The 22,029-nt window shown below is 36.1% G+C and overlaps 1 protein-coding gene across 1 annotated transcript; it reads right to left on the bottom strand.

The window, feature by feature from the left end:
• Positions 1-18,850: 18,850 nt before the first annotated feature.
• Positions 18,851-20,176, bottom strand: nrtn (neurturin). The gene is made up of 2 exons (XM_065241889.1): positions 19,911-20,176; positions 18,851-19,825 (listed from the first exon to the last, which is right to left on the bottom strand). Exons 1-2 carry the CDS (start codon positions 20,158-20,160, stop codon positions 19,398-19,400), a joined length of 678 nt encoding a protein of 225 aa, XP_065097961.1. The 5' UTR covers positions 20,161-20,176; the 3' UTR covers positions 18,851-19,397.
• Between the last annotated feature and the right edge of the window lie 1,853 nt (positions 20,177-22,029).

Genomic DNA, 22,029 nt, shown 5'->3' on the forward strand with positions numbered 1-22,029 from the left:
TGGTCTAATCAGATTCAATGGATTATGCTAAGCTATGCTTAAAGTGCTAGCGCCAGACGTGGAGATCAGCTGAATGGATTCCAAAACGATAAAAATCAAATGTTTAAATCTAGGGGAGATGGAAATGGAGCATATTTTCTAAAAAAAAGTGGAGTGTCCCTTTAAAGGAATAGTCTACTCATTTTCAATATTAAAATATGTTATTACCTTAACTAAGAAGAGTTGATACATCGCTCTATCATCTGTGTGCGTGCACGTAAGCGCTGGGGCGCGCTGCGACACTTCAATAGCATTTAGCTTAGCCCCATTCATTCAATGGTATCAAACAGAGATAAAGTTAGAAGTGACCAAACACATCAACGTTTTTCCTATTTAAGACGAGTAGTTATACGAGCAAGTTTGGTGGTACAAAATAAAACGTAGCGCTTTTCTAAGCGGATTTAAAAGAGGAACTATATTGTATGGCGTAATAGCACTTATAGGAGTACTTCGACTCGGCGCAGTAACACCCTCCCTCTCCCATTATAAGAGGGAGAAGGGGAGCGGATTTTTCAGGCGAGTTGAAGTTCTCCCAAAAGTGCTATTACGCCATACAATATAGTTACTTTTTTAAATCCGCTTAGAAAAGCGCTACGTTTTATTTTGTACCACCAAACTTGCTCGTATAACTACTCGTCTTAAATAGGAAAAACGTTGATGTGTTTGGTCATTTCTAACTTTATCTCTGTTTGATACCATTGAATGAATGGGGCTAAGCTAAATGCTATCGAAGTGTTGCAGCGCGCCCCAGCGCTTACGTGCACGCACACATGATAGAGGGATGTATCAACTCTTCTTAGTTAAGGTAATAACATATTTTAATATTGAAAATTAGTAGACTATTCCTTTAATGGTATAAAAATGTGCTATAATTTCATATTATTTTGTGGATGGATATGACCTGGACAGATTTTTATAAGGTTTACTGTTTCTACATCAGTTCATTTTCAGTTATCATACTGCCAAACATATTACACGTACACATTAACTTGTGTAGTTAAAGGGCTTTCATTCACTCTGCTACTACTGTATAACCATAATACACTGCCAGCTATCTATCTCTAGTAGATTATACTGATGTGAAAAAAATGGACCGTGACATAATATTACACATCATTGTTTGGTTGAACACATTTTGAAATGTGTATAAAGCTGTTAAACTATTGCTCCATCCTGCCATTGATGTAACATTTATAAACAATGTGAAAAACACTGCAAAAAAAAGTTCAAATGAATCCTTCAATTATGTGTTTAAATTACAGGTGAACTTTAGTAGTTTTATAGTAAGACGATAAAAATGCTTTTAATGTGAAAACGTATATTTTAATTAAAATAACAAAATATTAAAGGAGAAATATGTAGATATGTTGTTGTTACAACCTAACCAAGAAGTGTTGTAAGTTTAACAGTTACAGTATAGTTTTGTTTTTTCTGAGATTGTTGTGATCATTTATTTATAGTTTTGTGTTCCTATTCGTCTGGTACACGTTTGTCCTCGTAATGTCACGTTCTGTATCACAGAATGAATGCACATTTCCATAAAGGGTTTCTGAACGAGACGTTTCCCATCAATATGAAGCATGCTGTAAACTAGCAGGGCTAAACGTTTACAAAACGGATGTTTGCAGAGTGCTGTACATGTCTGTAAATGTTTACATTCAGTGTGTTACAGCTGTAGGAGACACTCCTGATTTTTGTTTGTTTTGGGCTTGTTTGTGTATGGAAACTGTGAACACACGGTGCTATTTCTGATCCAGTACTTACTGTACTGGGCTTGTTGAAAGTGTTGAGATGGGATTTACATTCGGCTGCTTTTGTACTAAAGCATCTGTTGAGTAATTGTGACTTTGTGTTTTCATTGTAAAATGTTGATTTCTGTTTGATTGGTAATGGATATTTATGCTTTCCAACAACCGTTATAAACCCAAACCTGAAAAATGCAAATAATCTTGTCTTTTATTATTTCTTCTGTTTCCTCATCCTCAGATAATTGTGTTGGTATTTATGATGCAAACTGTTCCCCGTGCACAGCTGTACTTGTTTACGGTTTTTACAGTAACAACATAAACAAACGGATTTGGTGGAACAAACGTTTCAATAATTTAGAGTAGTTTATTTCTGATAAAAAGCAAAATAAACAACAAGCAAATGACCTGAGCGTATCAAAAACTACACTGAGATAACGTTACTGTGTAAAATGAATGTATACAATGATCGGCTGCCTTTACATAGCGGTGATCCATGATCACCGTCTCCCCTCGTCTGTAGGAAACCAACCTTATTACTCGTAAAAAAACATCTTTACGCTTTTCCGTTGTGGCTCTTTATGTAATTTTCCGTGTTTTTTCAAACTCGTCTCTCAATCTGGAAGACTTCAGTTGTGTTTATTTTAACAGAGAGGGTGTGAGATTTCGGCTTTGGTGGGCTGTGAGGTCTGGTACTGGGGCGTGATGAATGCATGAGTTTAGGTGAACCTTGAGAAATAATTTCCTCCCAAACTTTTTAGGAGAAAGTGTCTTGTGTTAACCGATATGACACGATAAACATCAATGTGCTGAAAAATATGCCACAGAAGTCACCTGTCTTGTATAACTTTAAAGGACAATTATTTGCGTCTTTCTTGATTTCTTTGAGTGATTTAATGATTTTAAAAAAATAGGTCAACCAAAAATGAATATCACATTCATAATACACTGTTAGAAATAGGGGGCGGGACTTGTCAACTTTGTGCACGGCCACTTCCGGCACAGTTCAACTGTGGCTGAAACGAAGGCTAGATGTCACTGCTCTTTTGTAAGTCGAACAAACAACGCCAATCCTACTTAGGTTTTCTTGGATTCCCGACTAGAAGTGGATGATATGGCACTTTTTTACAACATTGCAGTGTTTAAAAGCAGCTTTACAAGAGAAGAAACCATAGAAAATGGGGAAATAATTTATATATAGAATATAAAGCAATAAAATAGAATTGAATATATGGTATTTCTGCAAAGTTTTGTGTTCTCACAAAAAAAAAACGTATTAACTAATAAAATGGTTACTTTCCTTCGAGTATTAAGATGTATTAGTCAATATGATTAATGACAGGTATATTTATTTAATGTGTAAACGATTGTGTACTACTATAATCACGGCATTTTGAGATATTTTGTGTTATGCAAGAAAAAATAAACTCAGTTGTCATTTGCATGCTGTCTTTACTATTTGTACTGCATGCTGTTGAAGCCTTAATATGCGTGTCAGTAGTTGAGGGTTGAGGGGTGCGAGCAAACAAAACTTATCAAACAATGCGCGAGTAAAGTATTGAGATCTGTGTCACATTTTTTTTTTGTGCTTGAATATTTAAATTGGGCCAGTGACTGTTGCATTGCTGCTAACAACACATTCATTTTAACACGTTTGTAATTATCTTAGCAATGAGAAATAAATAAACTTTTTGATGATATTGTAATTATATGACCAGCACCTGTATATAAAAGGAATAAAATAAAATTGAATATATAGTATTACTATAAACTTTTGTGTTCTCACAAATAAATAAAAATCAGAATGGTATTAACTAATAAAATGGTAATAAATTTCCTTCGAGTATAAGATGTTTAGTCAATATGATTAATTTAATTAGACATGACTTTCCATCTTTATGTGAAAATGGCCCCTAACAAAAGAATAACGTGATAGCAGATTTTATAAAGAATTTGCAATAATACCATGAACAGCAGTGCAAAAACATCATGGTGCATCTCAGCACCATACACTATACAAAAGTGAACTAGTGACGTCTATAGCAATAAAAGCTATATTAACAGAAATTACTAAACCCTAAATTAATCTGTATTGAAAATGAAATTATTTTTTATTAGCCTATACTGTCTGTTTAAAACAAAACTAACAAAAATCTTTCACAAAGGTTAAAGCACCAAAAATGACCTTTTAAAATATTCACATATTTTACAACAGGATTTCAGGTATAAAAATGTAAGTCACAATATCACATTTTCCTTTCCAAATTTTTACATATCACTGAAATGCATGTTTGTACAGTATATGCAGTGGCGGATTTAGCAAATTGGGGGCCCATGGCGAATGTATGTATGGGCCCCCCCTATCCGATCTATAAACATTTTTTAAAAGTTTTATGAATTTTTTTTACTCCAAAATGAAGATGGAAAGCAGAGAACACAAACCAATTAAGAATAAGTCAAAGGGGCAAAAACAGCCACGAACAGTAAATGAGGGAGAAAAAAATTTAATCTGATAATGCACAAAAACTAGCAAGGTATCAAAGCCAATATTGTTACTAATCTTTCACATGCCCATGACTGTGATAAAAGGTAAAAAAATCCAGTCTACAATCACTTTTTAGATTGAACATAAGGTATTGTATGTGTGTTTCCCCAAATCAGTTTTGAGTTTTTGAAAAAAATCATTAGCAGTTAAAGAGTAAAAATCCTGGATTTTTTATTTAACATTTAGCAGTTTCAATCAGGACTGAGGTTGATTAACAGATTTATGCAAAAAAATCTGAAACCAAATAGTTTTTTTTACAGCAGTTTAATTTAGTGGATGTTTTCTTCATGAATATAATGAAAGGGTTTTGAATTTGCCCACAGTGTATTGTTGAGTTTTTGAAAAATGTTCAAAGCACTTTCCCAAACTATGTGTAAAAAAATAAGATTTGTCACCAAAAATCATTCAATTTGCTGAAACACAGAGACAGTTGTGGCCAAATTAGGACTTAACAACACCCCACAGTGGACGAAAACATTCCCAACATAACATAAGGGTTAAATGAGTTTTTTCTGTAGTAACGTTATTTACTTCAACACAAAATCGTTTTTATCAGTGTAGGGCTAAAGGCCCGGGTATACTTTTTTTCCGCGTCCGCACAGCTTTCTGAGTATAGTCCCCGCGGCTACACGCGGATGGCCGCGTTCGACACTATACGCAATACAAATGATTTCTTATTCAAATTATTAGTCTAACAGGCTGTCAGGGCAGCACTGATTTGGCGACATTTACAGTACATTAAAACATAAGGATAGTTGAAGAAAAGTAACTGATCCACCATTGCAAACACAGTTTAGTACAAACAACAAGACAACAAAGAACAGGAATCAAACAAACATGCTCCACAGCTTTCTGTTCTTGGAAGAAGTAAAAGTTAAAGAAGAAAAACGATAGTGTGTGTGCAAATGCTGTCTATTTCCTTTGTATAATTGTTTATAGTGGAGTGTCCTGTTTAAATATTTTCACGCGCATGCGCTGTCGTACGCGGACTGTACGCGTACTGTCCGCGCAGTCTCAAATTTTGGGCTGCACGCGGACGGTCCGCGCGGCCGGCCGCGGACCCTCCTGATGACGAAAATGACGTCATGCGGACGGCGCGCATACGCAGACGTCCCTATACTTTCGGCTTAAGGCTATTACTAGCAGAATAGGCGGTTGACTCACCAAAGCCCCATTTTCGCATTTATATTTGTCTTGATTCTTCTCTGTTCGTGTACTTTCCCAGTCCTACTGGGTTTATCTTTTGCGCCGCGCAGCGTGCACCGTTACGGTCTAGTCCATTTTTATTGTGAAAGAATGGGTTGTATGTGCGACAGATAAACTTGAACTGGACATTTTAACTACTATTTCAAAGTTTCAACTTATTTTTTGAAGAATATTGATACAATTTACAATGCGTTTGAAGTGTTCATGATGATAAGGGTTTTATTTATTTATTTATTTATTAGGTTGGGGGCCCCCCTAATATGACCACTGGTAGGGGGCCCCAAGCAACCGCCTACCGATGCATCGATGTTAAGACCGCCTCTGTGTATATGTAAGGAATATATGAGGACAGGCCATTGATTTATTCAAAAATATTGCACACCAAAGGTGGTAATGCATTATTTTCAAATAAATCAAAGGACCGGAGTCAATTATTCTGCTTATACCACTAACATTAATATACATTAGGGTTTGGCTAGTTTGTGTACTTTGATAAACATGTATTTCCTAAAAACTGAACTTGAGTGTTTGAGTCTGATGAATGCATTTAACAGGACAGGACAGCTGTTTTGCTGTTTAAGCAAATGAAGGTCATTCTAGAAAGATTCACAGGAAGACTAAATCACTTGAGCTCATAATGAGACCGCTCTGCTTGAAAGTCTTACCAAACTCATCACTTCAAGTTAAGAAAGCCTTCATTTCAGGTACTTTAAAACGGCTCTATTACAGGAAATAATGAATCAGAGATGTTTAGTCTCTCCACTCAGATGGTTAATGAGAATTTGAGACTCGTAATGATAAAATTAGAGTCAAGTCAAACAGAATGGCCTGGCAATGATAGATGATATTTGTATCAGAGATATCTGTATAACGTAACACAAGTCAATGTGCTTTACTATCTAAATGACTCTGCCTGTTCCTGGAAGCACATCATTATTTGCTTATAGTGAGATGAGTGCATTTCTCTAGATGAACAACAGAGCGCGCACAGAGCCAAGTCAATCTCTATGTTACATCACACTCGTGTTTGAAATGTTTGGAAACAAAGCCTAAATTGTTTAATTTATAGTACAGATTAAAGGACAAATAGCTTTAGTGCTCTCGCGGGACACAGCCAGAGCCACATAAGGAAAGAAGTGAATCTAATTTTACCTGTAGATAAAAATAAAAAGGTTTTAACAGACCAAGGCATAAGCGGCTCTCCCATGACTCATTGCCTTTATAAAGCATCTGACTTTTGAGAAAAGTGGTAACTTGTATCATTTAAGTTTAAAGGGGACATATCATGAAAATCTGACTTGTTCCATGTTTAAGTGCTATAATTGGGGCCCCCAGCGCTTCTATCAACCTAAAAAAAAAAAAATGTGAAAAAGATCAACCCAGTAACTTAGTTTTGGTAAACTATTCTCTGCAAGCATGTGAAAAAATAGCTCATTGAAATTTGTCTCCCCTTGTGATGTCAGAAGGGGATAATACCGCCCCTAAATCTGGACTATCCAACCACAGCACTGCCATTTAGTGCAGAGATCAACTCATTTGCATTTTAAAGGAGACACACAAACGGCACATTTTTGCTCATACATACAAATTGGCAATTTTAACATGCAATAATAAATTATCTATATGCTATTTTCAGCTAAAACTTCACATATGTACTCTGAGGACGCCAAAGATTTATCTAACATCTTAAAAAAGTCTTGTGAAATGTTCCCTTTAAGTAAGTTTTTCCCAATGCACCAGTGCCAAAATTATTAGATGAAATAAAGGACCACTAAAAACAGATATTCACTGTAAATATTCTCATGACCCTGATGTCCTCCTACAGTCCAAAGACTTGCAGGTTAGGTGAATTAGAGATGCCAAATTGTTCCTCCCCATCATCCCAACTTTTACATTGATTTCTCCTGTATTTTTCTAATAAAATAATGAAAAATAAACATGGATGATCATTAAAACTTTGCTGAAACGGCAAAGCTGGTGGTGTAAAAATGATCGTTTGTGTATTTTTACATAAAGTGTGGTTGTACCACACGTATACTTACATTTGAATACACGCTGAAATGTATAATATCAAGGTGTTTTAACAGGACTAATATGTTAATGTTTAACAGCTTATTAACAGCTTTACAGATGTACACATTTGTATGTATTTATATTCATAAAAATAAATTTGCGGGCATTGGCGTGTCTTACTTATTGTTTTTTCTGATTTATTTATTTAAGTCAGATTACGCATTTAAAGTTCATGACTTAACGAGAATTACAAAAAAGACTACACTTTAAAACTTTCAAATGAATTACATTTCTGTAACCATTTAACCATTTTGTAATAGTTAGTTTGTTGCAGTCTTTTACAATAATCGCACCAAAACACAATATAAATTCACAAAAGATGTTCATTTTATTAATTTCGCTGTAATCCACATCTTTAAAATGTCCAGTACTATATCCAGTAATCTTGATCCCACTTCTCATCAATGACCATAAAAGTCACATCTCAAACTTGTTATGAATTTGAATTCAAATATTGCGCCTCAAGAAACTTTACAGCCGTGTTATAGTCACAAAAAATTTGATTAATTTATTTGTGTTCATGGCACAAAATTTTGCTTTTTCATGCCTTGAGTATGAATGTCTTTTTTGTGTTACTCGCACAAATTTCTATAGATAGTTTTTCTTGTCCATTGCATGACTTTCTTTTTTGTTTAATTTTATTTATTGTTTTCTCATTGTTTTTCCTATATTTTTTTTTAACATTTTCCAAGCAACAACAAGCAAAGAAAATGAGAAAACAATACATAAAATGAAACGAAAAAAAAAAGTTATGCCATGGACATGAAAAACTATTTATAGAAATTTGTGCGAGTGACACGAAAAAGACATTCATGCTCAAGTTTCGTTCCATGGACACAAGTAAATTAAAACATTTTTCGTGACTATAACACGACTTTCCGTGAAATCATGTTGGTAATATCAAACGCTCTGTAAAAACGTAATAATGCTACAATTAAATGTTGCAGATACGTCTACTCTGTACACTTCAGCATCTATTTAAACATAAAAAGTACATTTTGAAAGTTACGTATTATTACTGTGTATTACCAGGCTGGTATAAGCACAACTGTTGCTACTAAAGTAGATGTGTCAGGATTGGAAATTTCTTTCAGACTGCTGGATCTCAGTGGGAGATTATGAGAAATATGTTGTCCTCCACAGATGCGTGTTTCACAACTTGCATCCATCATCCACCAGTCAGAACAAGAGGAAGCTGGAAATGAAAAGTTTGTATTGACCAATAGGAACCTTGGAAACCTACAAATATACAAGAGGCTACAATCTACAGCTGGTACAGTAAATGAAACCTCTAAACAAGAAAGATCCCAAATATTCTTTCATCTTATGAAAATAATGCAGTTCAACCTTCTCTTTCAACAAAGCTGAACGTCTGGTTTCGTGATCTGTGAAGTGCCTCGGTTGCTGTTGACAGCTTTGGCATAACTGCTAATGCTCAAGACAAATCGAGAAATATGCTAACTCATTCATGTGGCAGTATTTTGACAGAATGAGTCAACTGGATCAAAGTTCAAACTCTTTTTCAAACTAGATATTGTATAGCAATTCTTTACATTTTACCATGGGTTGGTATGTAATCCTGGGTCACTGGGTTGTAAGATTTCAAACTCTGTCATTTTGTTTGGCAAGTTTTCTATCTTGTCTTAATAAATCAGGATATTTTTTATGTAATATTTATAATTAAAGGTTTATTATCAGTCTCTTAAAAATGCAAGAAGACTTTACCTGTACCACAAACTGTGAATTGCTGCTTGTTGGTAGCCGGTGCCAAGAATACCACTCGCCGGGTGGTATTAGGTGGAAAGACGTCTTAATCTTGAGTGTTTCTCTTTGTACTGTGATGGTCATTCAGCCATCAAAACACAGAAAATACATTGTTTTACAAATTTCCCCAGGACAAAGAACTTCAGAAAATATGGTTTGTTAAAATGAAACATGAGAATAGAGCATTGTGTACGTAATATCTGTTTTGGATATTCTCTAGTTTCTCATGTTGTTAACCTATTTACTTTTCTTTAAAACACCAATATAGTGCCACATTACAATATTTTATGACAACAACTAAGTATACATCTCCAGTTTGTATAAAACATGAGCGTATGTCCCATGTATTTTCTCTGTTATGTTTTCATGTTAAGACATGAACATTGACATAGTAACATGTGATTGACTTGATAACAAGCTATTTACATGATAGTTGATTGTGCAATTATTGTTAGAGGTAAAACCCCATATGAACCCCCAAAGTTGTGAACAAATGTTATTTAGTTTAGAAATGAATTCTGCTTCTGTTGATTTCAGGTTGGAGATATGTAAGGGAGAGCGGGGCACAAATCAACTCTTTTTGGCTTTTGTGCTATTCAAAAAATATTTAAGTTAGATTAATAATTTTTTTTACACAATCAACAAACACATCTCTGCTACAAATGAACACTTAGGGTCCTATTTTAACTCTTTCACCGCCAGCGTTTTTAAAAAAAAGTTGCCAGCCAGCGCCAGCGTTTTTCATGATTTTCACCAAAGTTTAATGCCTTCCAGAAAATGTTCTTCTTTAAATATATAAACATACAATATACCAAATGAAAGAACAGACCCTCTGCTTTCAAACAAAAAAAACCGTTTCATCCTACCTCCAGTGGTTCTTTTGCAATCAGCTTTTGAATATGGGTAGGTTTTTGCAAAAACACCATATTTTGAGCAAAAAGCAGAGATAATTCCATTTTTGTGACGGACTTTTCATAGAGATCCCATTCAGAGCGATCTTTAAAACAGACACGGACATGCAGCAGCTTGCCATAGGGCAATACTTCCGGTTTTAAAAAGTTGCGGAAGGGCGCCACCTGGTGGATAATAGCGGTATTGCGGAAAGACTGAAAATCTCGTCATTGGCGGGGAAGCGTTTTCTCTTAATTGACGAGATATCTCGTCAATGGCGGGGAAAAAGTTAATGATCTAAGCGCATGGTGCAAGTTCTAAACGGGCGTGTCCGAATCCACTTTTGCTAATTTAACGACGGGAAAAATGATTTGTGCGCCGAGCGCACGGTCGAAAGGGGTTGTCCCTATTCTTGTAATGAGTGTGTTTTGGGCGTAACGTGCAATAAACCAATGAGAGTCTCGGCTCTCATCCCCTTTAATAGCCAGTTGCAGTGGCGTTATGTCTAATCCCTATTTAGATGACGGACTTTGTAAACTGAAAAACTAAGCGGAGGAAGAAGACCCCCAGTTTATTAATGTCAAATAATTGTGTTGTTTTCACTAGTATTGAAATTATTATTTTTTGGAATAAAATCTTTAAAAGTAATTGTCATGGAACTTTTAGTCATGGAAGTGAAAATAGCAGGCTTTTAATTGATGTAAATGTATGGCTATCCAACATAATCAAAAAATAATTTACAAGTATGTAAGAAAAGTTTTGTACTCTAAAAATACTTTATTTGTATGAGGAGATGAAGAATTTACAAACGTGCGGAGAGCCGTTTCAGCACCTGGACAGCGCCATGAGTTTTTTTAAAGCATTACTTTAAAGGGACACAAGGCAGCATTTTTATTTTAATAAATCATCTTCGTAAGTCGGTATATGGTTAAACAACTCATTACCGGACGAATGAAGACTCTCTCGCCCGCCCCTACCGTCTGTAGGAAGAATACCCCACTTGCAAGTTCGCTGTATCATACCCAGTGTCCTTGCCTGGTTTCCCTTTAAAATGTTTCTCATCTCACCATATTCACAGGTACAGAGTCATCATATATCAATATCCGCAGGGTAGCATTTAAAAAAACATTCACAATTTTTAAAGCAAAGCATTTATTTACTTACCAGGCTACAGGTGAAGCAACTTTTTCTCTCATAATCGGTCCTCATTTATGCCCAAGAGATTCAATAATAATCTTTTACATTTTAATCCTTTAATTTTTCATATTATAAAAAGTGTTGTCTGCTGCGCAACCATGTGTGTGATAATTTTACGAACCGGACGCTCTTTAAATAACAAAAACATATTACGCCATTGACTTTAGACTTTAGAGCAGGTTTTTGTTGGTCAATGGCGTAGTCTATTTTAGTTGCCTCAAAATAGCAACGCACCAACTATGCACCTGAACACACCTCTAAGGGTTTTGTCTTTTATTTTGATATCATGTTCTGTTTCCAGTCTTTTATTTTGAAATCTGGTTATGTCATGCTTCACATTCCACTTTCATGCTTCACATTCCACTTCCTGTTTGTTACTATAAAACTGGTTCAAACTCATATCATCTTGCAAAGTATTGTATTTGTAACAGCTGTTTTACCGAGTGGTTTTTTGGATCTTGTCATTGTCTTGTTTTATGTTTGATATTCTTGTTTCATGGTTCTTGTTTTGGATGTTCTGGATTTTGACCTCTTTGCCTGTATTTGGATTACATTTTGGATTACCCTTTTTGGGTTTGGTTGCCTTCCCTTTTGGGATATTTAAATAAACATTCTGCATATGGATTCGTCTCTCTCTCTCTCTCTCTCGCTTTGTGTAAGCAGCCCTTTGTTACAACCTCTTTTTCAGACCAGAACGCCCATGGGCGCACAATTGGGCACAAATGCATTTGCTTAAAATAAATAACATGGCACTAAACATGAAAATGATAATTGCGCCGAGTTGAAACTAGCAAAAGATACTTGCGTCGTGCATTGCGCTGAATTGCGCCAGGTGCATGATAGAGGCCTTAAGTTTGTTTGTGTGAACTACCGTTATCGTACAATTACACTGAAAGCGACAGGAGTGCAAACGTTACAACTTACTCCATAAAGGTAGGTGGGGTTCATTGTAACAAACAGAGGGTTTGTGGTAACACCTGCTAGAAAGTTTAGTTTAAACACTGATGGATCCTACCTTAGATAGAGATGCCAAATATCACCATTGAAAAAACACAATAATAAAAACATTCTGCACGTGAGGATCTAAGGTAGGATCCATCAACACAAATAATTCAATAAAATTGTGTCTATATACTAAAAGCGGATATTGTTTATATATCTGTCTATAATAGATAGATATCCACAAGTTCATCCATCATGACGCTTCATCTAACCATAAGGGCTGCACAATTAAGACAAAAATGATAAATGTCAATTATTTCCCCTGGTATTGTATTAACACTTATCACTTTGATGAATAGTATATTTACATAGTTTTCGTTTCATTATCATTGTATAACTGAGTATTAATTGTAACACTGTGTTACTGTAACCCCACTGTGTAAAAATGTTTTCAATCCCAGCTATCAGTTACTAGGGGTTGTTGACATGTTTCAAAATAGTGTTGTGTTTTAGGTAACAAGACAGTGATTAAAATAAAATTGGATTTGGTGACTTACACACCCAACTCAAAAAAAACCTTAAGATAAAGAAAATTGACTCCCATGCCTCCAATACACTCGTTGTTCAATATCTTAACCAAAACACATTAAAACTTTTCACCTTTCACAAATTTCATCATCTTCTGACAGTGAGAGAAAAGACCGAAAGCACAGATTACTCAGCCCTGTAAGGAATAATTGACAACGGGCCGTTGAATTATAAGAAAATAATGCACACCCAGGATGGTAATGCAGAGCGACACAAAGTGGAGTATTTTCAAAAAATTCAAATGACTTGAGTCAATTATTTCTCTTATACCACGGTTATTACAAACATTGTGCCTATTTGTAAGACATTTGACAGGTCAGCTGTGCGGTTTACAGAAAAATAATCTACATCTATGAAACATTTCTCAGCCAATCAGAATAAAGCATTCAACAGCCCCGTCATGTAGACGGTTTCATCGGACGCACGTTCGCTGACACGATACACGTCTGGATCCGAACTTTACTTCCGGTTTCGTTTTTTTAATGGTCTGACTAGTTGCTGAACTGATCTCTTGAAAAAATGCCTCGTCAAAAAAATAACGTTTCCTAGGTAATCTATGTGTTGTTTTTTGCTTGTTATATAAATAAACTACGTTTAAAGAACTTCTTTGTTATTTATTCTTAGCGGAGTTAACTGGAAGTTACGTCTGGACTAGGGGTGGGCCGATCCCATACTTTGGATCGGATATCGGGTCGATACAGACCTTTTTTGCTGGATCGGATATCGGAATAACGGGGCCGATCCAAATTCGATACTGTGCGTTACTCGTTGTTGTTACTATCATGCTATAGAAAAGTCAGACTATTATAACCATAAACACCACATAAGCACCATAAACAAACACACTATATTCAAAGTCTTCCTAATATATTCAACAGCTTTATGTGAAAAACAATTGCATATATGAAGATATTTAAGGTCACAAAAACTCTGGTTGGTCTGGTGCTCGCGGAGTTAATAAACTGGAGTAGCGGTGAATTAAACGCGTCATACGCACACAAGACACACACAAACACAATGACCGTATATATATTTATGTGTGTGTACACACACACACACACACACACACACACACACACACACACACACAATTCTAAATGGATCAAGAAAAATACTAGAATTGGATCGGGATCGGTATCGGTCGATACTCAGAATTTAGGAATCGAAATCGGATCGGTAATGAAAAAAGTGGATCGGCCCACCCCTAGTCTGGACCACGACAGCCACTTGTTTATGTTGTTACTGCTGAAACCATCTATATAAATATGTAAAGTAGCCGTGTTACAGTAAACCTGCATTGATTTGTTCCCCGCTCACCCCAACTTACTTATGTAAGGAATAATTGACGACGGGCCATTCAATTATACGAAAATAATGCACACCCAAAGTGTTTATGCGGCACAACATGAAGCGGAGTGTACATTATTTTCAAATAATTCAAAGTACCATTAACATTACATTTAATCAACTAAAAGATCTAAAACATTTTCTAAAATATCCGAAAATGTGTTTGTCTGAAAAACGATAGACATATGCAACTCGGACAGCTTGGGGGTGAGTAAATCATGGGTTTAATATCATTTTTGGCCGAACTATCCCTTTAAGAAAAAAGTTATGGTACAGTTTATGTAAGGTTTTATTGTTGGTGTTTATTTTATCACGCGATTTTAGAGATATCTTGCATGATGTCTAGATGGCGCAACTTTTCTAAGGGGACTTTGCTTGTACTCATTTATCAAAAAAAAAATTCAATTTATAAGCAACATTAAATCGCAGATTCTGTTCACAAAAATCATTTCAAACATTTAAGCAGACACCTACAGATTATAGGATTTTTAAGAGGATGAGAAACTTCAGCAATTTTGGTCAAATGACCCTAAACCTTTGAACAGTGTATGGTCTCACAAAGCAAATCACACAGAACTGTTTTAAAAGTTAATACAGTTTATTAAACATATTACATATTTGTTTATGAATATAATACATGACATCTTTTTGGCACCCAAAAAATTCAATAAATAATATGATCTGAATATGTTGTGACGATACATCTAAATAAATTAACAAACCATAACTTAGTCTTTAATAAATATACTTTTGTTATATAGATGCATTGCATCAATGTTTATTGCAGTTGGTCAACAGGGTCCAACAATCCTCGCACACAAATGCTGTGTATGTTCACATGTATGTGTGTGTAATGGGGGTGTGTGCTGGGTTAACAGGGCGTCCCAATGTAACAGGTGTACAGTGACTGAAGCCATATGGATGGGCAGATTAACTCTTTAGTAAATGCAGTTACTCTGAAGAAGTGTTTTAAATGCATATGGAATTAGATACAGAGTATCAGATCATAACAAACCCGATGACCGGTTTAGTATTTCTGGTTTTGCATGCTAAAGATTCTTACAACCATATACATGCACAAAGACTACATAAGTGTATTGCATAAACCTATCCATATATCTTTGCATATGAAAACTAAATATATACAAAATTAAAGCAATGCAATGTTGAATGTTTGATATAATAGCACCTTTTAAAGTGCATGGTTTGTTTAAGTTCCTCTACTGTAATGAACTGATCAGACTTATGCTTAATCTGTTTACTAAGTGCAGTAACTAATTCTCATTTAGATTGATTGTTGTGTCAATAATCTTTATCACATTTACAATCTCACATTTGATGACATCATGCATACAAAATTTCAATACAGGGCAGTAATTCCAGTATAGCATCATGTTATTATATAATAATAGTATATTCAAAGCATAGCTTAAACATGTAACCCATCTTTAGTATCTGCACTTGTTATCCGATTACTTATTTCAGTTCATCGAAAGTTCAAAATCAGGACACAACCTCATTTGTAGCCTTATTTGGTATTTTTGCAGATAAGAAATTCTTGCTACTTCAGTATTTTTGGCCAGCGCTTGACACGAGCTAAGTGGATTAGACTCATCTGTTATAGGATGAAGTGGATTTGATCAGGTTAACTAGGGGAAGACCTCAGCCACGATGTTCAGAATACATCTAATCCTGCTAAAAGAGATTCCCTTATAACTTAAACACAACTCAAGACGTGCTAAAATATATAAATGTTTTGCTTTGGGCATGATTTGCTGGGATTATTGGACACAATCTTATGGGAATACATACTTATTTCATGAGGCGGCCAATTCGTATAAATTTGAACGAATTCGAACTAATCGTATATGAATTCGTATGAAGTGAATCGTACAAAGACGTAAGATTACAAAGTGATCTCACGGCAAATCGTGTTATAGTCACAAAAAATTTCCATGGGAAATTCAGCTTTTTTCGCGCCTTGAGCAAGAATGTCTTTTTCGTGTCTTTTTATAAATCATTTTTTGTGTCCGTGGCATGACTTTCTTTTTCGTGTGATTTTATGTATTGTGTTTTTTCATTTTCTTTCCTATTTTTAAATGATCGCTTGGGGTTGGGGTTTGATTTGGTGTTTGGGTTAGGATGTACTTTTATGTATTGGTTTCTTCATGTTTTTCTTCCGCTTTTAAAACTATTCTTGTCTGAATTTGGGGTTAGAGTTGAGGTTTGGGTTAGGATGTCTAAAAATCGAACAAAAAGTGATCCTAACCCAAACCCCAAGTGACAATGGTAAGAAAATAGGAAAAAACGATGAGAAAACATAACATAAAATGACACGAAAAAGAAAGTCGTGCAATGCACACGTAAAACTATTTATAGAAATTCGTGCGAGTAACACGAAAAAGACATTCGTGCTCAAAGCAGGTAAAAAAGTTACATTTTGTGCCATGGACATGAATAAATTAATCACATTTTGTCACAATTGATGAATTGTCATCGTCAACTTGAGTACCTACCAAGTACCAGTAGGCTACTGACAAGCATTGGCTAGCTTGCTACGATTTAAGGATTTCTTATCTGCTACTGTCTATGATTTTTACGGATACGGGAAATGGCTACGAAAGACAACATTCGCACCTCGACTGTCATGAAAAGAAACGCTAATTAAAAAAAATAAATGTCTTGGTTAGAGTGTGATGCCTACTCGATCCCTGATGCGTTCTTTCAGCCGCTGTCCGCTGCTACCGAACTACCATTATTTTTACCACACTTGAAAGGCACAACACAACATGAAACTTTGCTTGAAGTATCACCTGGATCTCTACACATGAACACGAGGATTGAGAACATTTTTTGTGTACACAGAGTTTACTAAGAAGAAAGGTTTTAAACAACTGACTTTAGCTGTTATGGTGTCCGCAACGCTATCTTTGCCAGACATAAAGAATCGATTTACGAATGCGAATGAATGAGGCTCCTTTTTCAACTAGTTGTGTTGAACCTTCTTAGTGTTGTAAAAATAGCGATTTTGATGCTCACAACATATTGAAGGCATAGCTTCTAGTTCTTTTGCGACCACTTCAGTTACTCAAAATGGCGGAAGACAACTTTGAGATGTGAATGACATCAGCTGATGTTCATGAATAACACGATTTTCCGTGAGATCAGTATGTAAAATTATCACAAAAATAAAGAATAACGATCCCAAACCGCAACTTTACTGGGCCAAAAGCACATCGCACAAAAATGTATGAATGTTTTACCATCTTGTAAAATACATATAAATTGCCATTAGAAAGCGTTGCTTGATCTGCTTTCGCACCTGTGACATTTGGGGTAAGGGGCAGGGTTTCATCCATGTGTAATTGTATATTTCTATACAATTCACATCGTACAAATTCATACGAAATCACCACCACATGAAATAAGTCTTTAACCACAGTGTATTGAATTCTTCTGACGTTAAGTTTTCTACGAGAAATAAGGTAATGAATGAGTTTGAATATTTAAAAACCTGAAGTGTACTTTCAGAGGACACAAAACAATCCATCGCTATCTCATAGCAATTCTTACGTATTTTACGAGGTGGCTAATTCGTATACATTTGTACGACTACATTTGTACATTTCTGTACGATTTGCCTTGACCCCTGTGCCGTTGAAGTTAGGGCTGGGTTTACTTTATAGTTTTTGTATGTTTCATACATACGGTTCATTTTTTCTTTGTACAAATTCCTATTAATTAGCCAATTTAAAATACATACAAATTTCCATGAGATCAGGATGAAGTACATGATGAACTGTGAAATGGTGTTTGCTTTCCTTTGAGAAACAACTCAATGATCTTATTGTCAAGCGTTTCTTTTTTCACAATATTTTTGATTGTCGTGTTAGTTTTTGGCAAAGCGAAATTCAAACATTTTAAATGCATTAATGATCATCATACAATATTCCCTTTAAATTAGAACTGAATCGAAAATGTAACATTGTGTGTGAGATGTGTGTTAATGTTAAAAACATTGTTGACTATTGGTGCTGAGGTAGATGTTTAATATGGAGATTATACACTGTCAGAAAAAATTGTCAAAATAGTACCCCAGCTGTGACTTGGGCAGTTCCCTTTCAAAAAATACCCCTTTAGACCTAAAAAGTTAAATATTGGTACCAAATGTATACATATATGTACATAATGGTACATATGCCCCAGTAACAGCTGGAGTACATACTTTCACCATTATTATCTGATTTGTGAAATGTCATAGCTGAACATTGGGATTACTGGCCAGGGAATTTCTTTCCATCTCGATGTTTTAGGTTTGGATGTGCCATGGTGTCTGTGTTTTGTTTACCGAAACCCTAATGAATTTTCTAGTTTGTATCATTACACATTTACACAACATTCAGCCGACAGTTCATGCTATTTGAAACTGACCTGTGAAGGCATTATGGACAACATATACAGCAGCAAAACTAGATCATGAGTTGGTAAGTGTTTCTCAATGTCAAGGAAGGATCCTCAGAAACCAGAATTTCGAGGACGCTACGTCATTGACATCAGGAAGGACTGTTCCATTGTCGAGGATCCTCAGAATTTCAACCAAGGACTGAGTCATTCATTCGGAAAATATCTCATATACAGGAAAGGATGCATATGTGTAGCCTTCACGCTCTCAAATCACCCACAATCCTATGCACGCACCGCCGAAAGCACACATTTTTTACTGACGTAATGACGCAATGACGTGCACTTGCTAGCCTGTTTCATTTACGTGTTCTCCGAATGCTTAAGAGGAGCCTCGCCTAGCCCCTGAAGGAAGTGACGTGGAAGGACCAGTCCTGCGAACGAAGTATCCTTGATATTGAGAAACACCTATTGTGTTTAAATATATTTCCAGGAAGTGTTAATGTTGAATCCGACAACCCAGCGTTTATATCTCATGTAGACAAAGAAACACATCTCACAACTTTGAGGACAAAACGGATCCTGCTCTTGCAGCATTTGGGTTTATTGTCATCTTTTGATGTCTTGTATAAATAAAACATGTACTACGATCCTCAATGTCACACGCATCCACAAGCCTGGGCCGACAACTCTGGGATGGTGTAGTATCGACTTAAGTTATCAAGGAAAGAGATGTCTTTCTCGTATGCTATAGGCCGACAGCACGGGCTGTGGCGAGCATTTTTACGCTGGTTTTTCTTGAGCAGTCGCTGACGCTTCATGTGCTCCAGTGTCAGGTCATAGAATCTGCGGTCGGCGATGCATGTGCCGCTGCAGTAATGAAAGACTATAGTCTCATCGCTGACGTATCCCAGACCCAGCTGACTGACCATCACCTCCACGTCCCGTAGCGAACAGTGTTTGCTGGGCTTCTTAGCCCGCTTGGTTCTCTTACTCTGTTGAGCATCTCGCCGGGCTTTCCTCTCCAGCAGCGTCCCGATGACCTGCTTCAGCTCACCCGCTGTGAAGCTCTGAAACATCTCCATAACTGAGGTAAAGAATAAAGAAGGGTTGGTTATTTTCACTGAGCCACTTAACATATGCTATTCTGTTAAACTAAACCTTTGTCTTACATTCTGTGATCAGAGAGTTTCCACTTTCAGCAGATCTGACCCGCCGCTGTCTTACACCTGTCTCGGAGGAGGATGAGGAGTTAGATGGTGTAGACAAAGATGATGGTGATGATGAGGATGAAGCTCTGCGGTGGGGAGGAGGAAGAGGAGGAGGTGGGGCTCTAGAAGAGGGTGTGGCTTTAAAGATGAGGAGGGGGAGTGTAGCACCACAGAGAATCAGGCCAATGGCAGCAAACTTCCATAACTTCATCTTAATATGAAGAGAAGCATTGGGCCCCTGCAAAACAAACAGACATTAATCACACATCACTCAAAACAATAGACAAACACTGCATTACTGCTTCACATTTTGAGTCTTTAATGCAATGTGACCGATCACTCACAGGGTTGTTCAATAGAGACTATACAGAAGTGTGATGTTAAATACAACAGACAGAAAAAACATTAGTTTTACTAATGATATAGCCCTTTTAAAAGTATTAAGCACAGACGAAACATCTACTTTAATGAATCATTTGTAATTTATATGTTGCTGGCAAAAAATCAGAATACATTTACATTACATTTATGCATTTGGCAGACACTTTTGTCCAAAGCAACTTACAGTGCAGACTAGCTGTACACTTTTTATCAAACCCATGTGCTGCTAATGTGATGCTTTAGCTATATGGGAACATAATAAAATTCATGGGTACATCAAAATACCTGTCTTACTCGGCCAGCCAGACTTTCTCACTAAAGTGTTTCTTGAACATGTTTTCAAGTAGATTCGTGATTAAAAGCGATGTTTGACAGTATTGTTTTTCTCAAATATAATACAAGGTTGCCGGTCCAACATTTAGAGGAGTGCCACACCAAGCAGCGCCAAACCAAACTGAAAACATTTCAGATGTGTATCCTCGAACTTTCAGCTACAACAAAGCCTCGTGCAAACCCAGTTGTTATTCCAAAGATTTCCTTCACAGATGTTTGAACAAGTGGTTCTGCCATGCGACTCGTTCAGGTGGCGGTTTTTCCGACCAAGCACAGGTGTGGACCATCCAAAGAGGAACTATGTCCAGACTAAGTCACGCAAAATTTGATCCAGTTATTTGTGTCCACGACACGGAATTCAGCTTTTTTTCATTACACTCGCACGTTTTTATAAATAGTTTTTTGTGTGTGTTGCACGACTTTCTTTTTCGTTTCATTTTATGTATTGTTTTCTCATTGTCTTTCCTATATTGCAGTGGCGGCTCGTGACTGCTCTTCCGAGGGGCGCATATTTAAATTAAGTGTTCGGAGTGTCATGTGTGTTGCTCGTGTTTTTAAAATATGTGTTTGTTGCGTCAGGTGAACCATGTGCATCACGTGTTTTGTCAAAATAAGTGTTTTGCCCTCTACTATTTTCTTATCGTTGTCGCTTGGGGTTGAGGTTAGAATGACTTTCTGTTACATTTTTAGACCCAAACCCCAACTCTAAACCCCAACTCCAGGTGAAAATAATTTTAAAGGAATAGTCTACCCTTTTGCCATATTAAACTATGTTATTACCTCAACTTAGACGGATTAATACATATCTATCTTTTTTCAATGCGTGCACTGTACAGCGCGTTGTGAATGTGTTAGCATTTAGCCTAGCCCCATTCATTCCTATGGTACCAAACAGGGAAGCCACCAAACACTTCCGTGTTTTAAAGACTGTGACATGAGGAGTTATACCAGTAAGTATGGTGTCACAAAATAAAACTTTTTTTTTGTACCATAGGAATGAATGGGGCTAGTATAAATGCTAACACATTCACAACGCGCTGTACAGTGCACGCATTGACAAAAGATAGGTATGTATTAATTTGTCTAGGTTGAGGTAATAACATAGTTTAATATGGCAAAAGGGTAGACTTTTCCTTTAAAAGCGGAAGAAAACATGTAGAAACCAATACATAAAAGTACATCCTAAACCAAACCCCAAATGTAACCCCAAGCGAAAATGATTTAAAAATAGTGGGGGGAAAATGATAAAACAATACATAAAATGACATGAAAAAGAAAGTCGTGCAATTCACACAAAAACTATTTATAAAAAAAAATGAAAAAGCTGCATTTTGTGCCATGGACATGAATAAATTAATCAAATTTT

Source organism: Paramisgurnus dabryanus, chromosome 14 (genome assembly GCF_030506205.2).
Source record: "Paramisgurnus dabryanus chromosome 14, PD_genome_1.1, whole genome shotgun sequence".
In the NCBI taxonomy this organism is placed as follows: Eukaryota; Metazoa; Chordata; class Actinopteri; order Cypriniformes; family Cobitidae; genus Paramisgurnus; species Paramisgurnus dabryanus.

Excerpts from the sequence above, each read along its gene's own strand:
- nrtn (XM_065241889.1), bottom strand. The coding sequence starts at position 20,160 with ATGAAGTTATGGAAGTTTGCTGCCATTGGCCTGATTCTCTGTGGTGCT. Across the intron at positions 19,826-19,910 it reads AAACTCTCTGATCACAGAAT|TTATGGAGATGTTTCAGAGC; the intron begins GTAAGACAAAGG and ends TCTTTACCTCAG.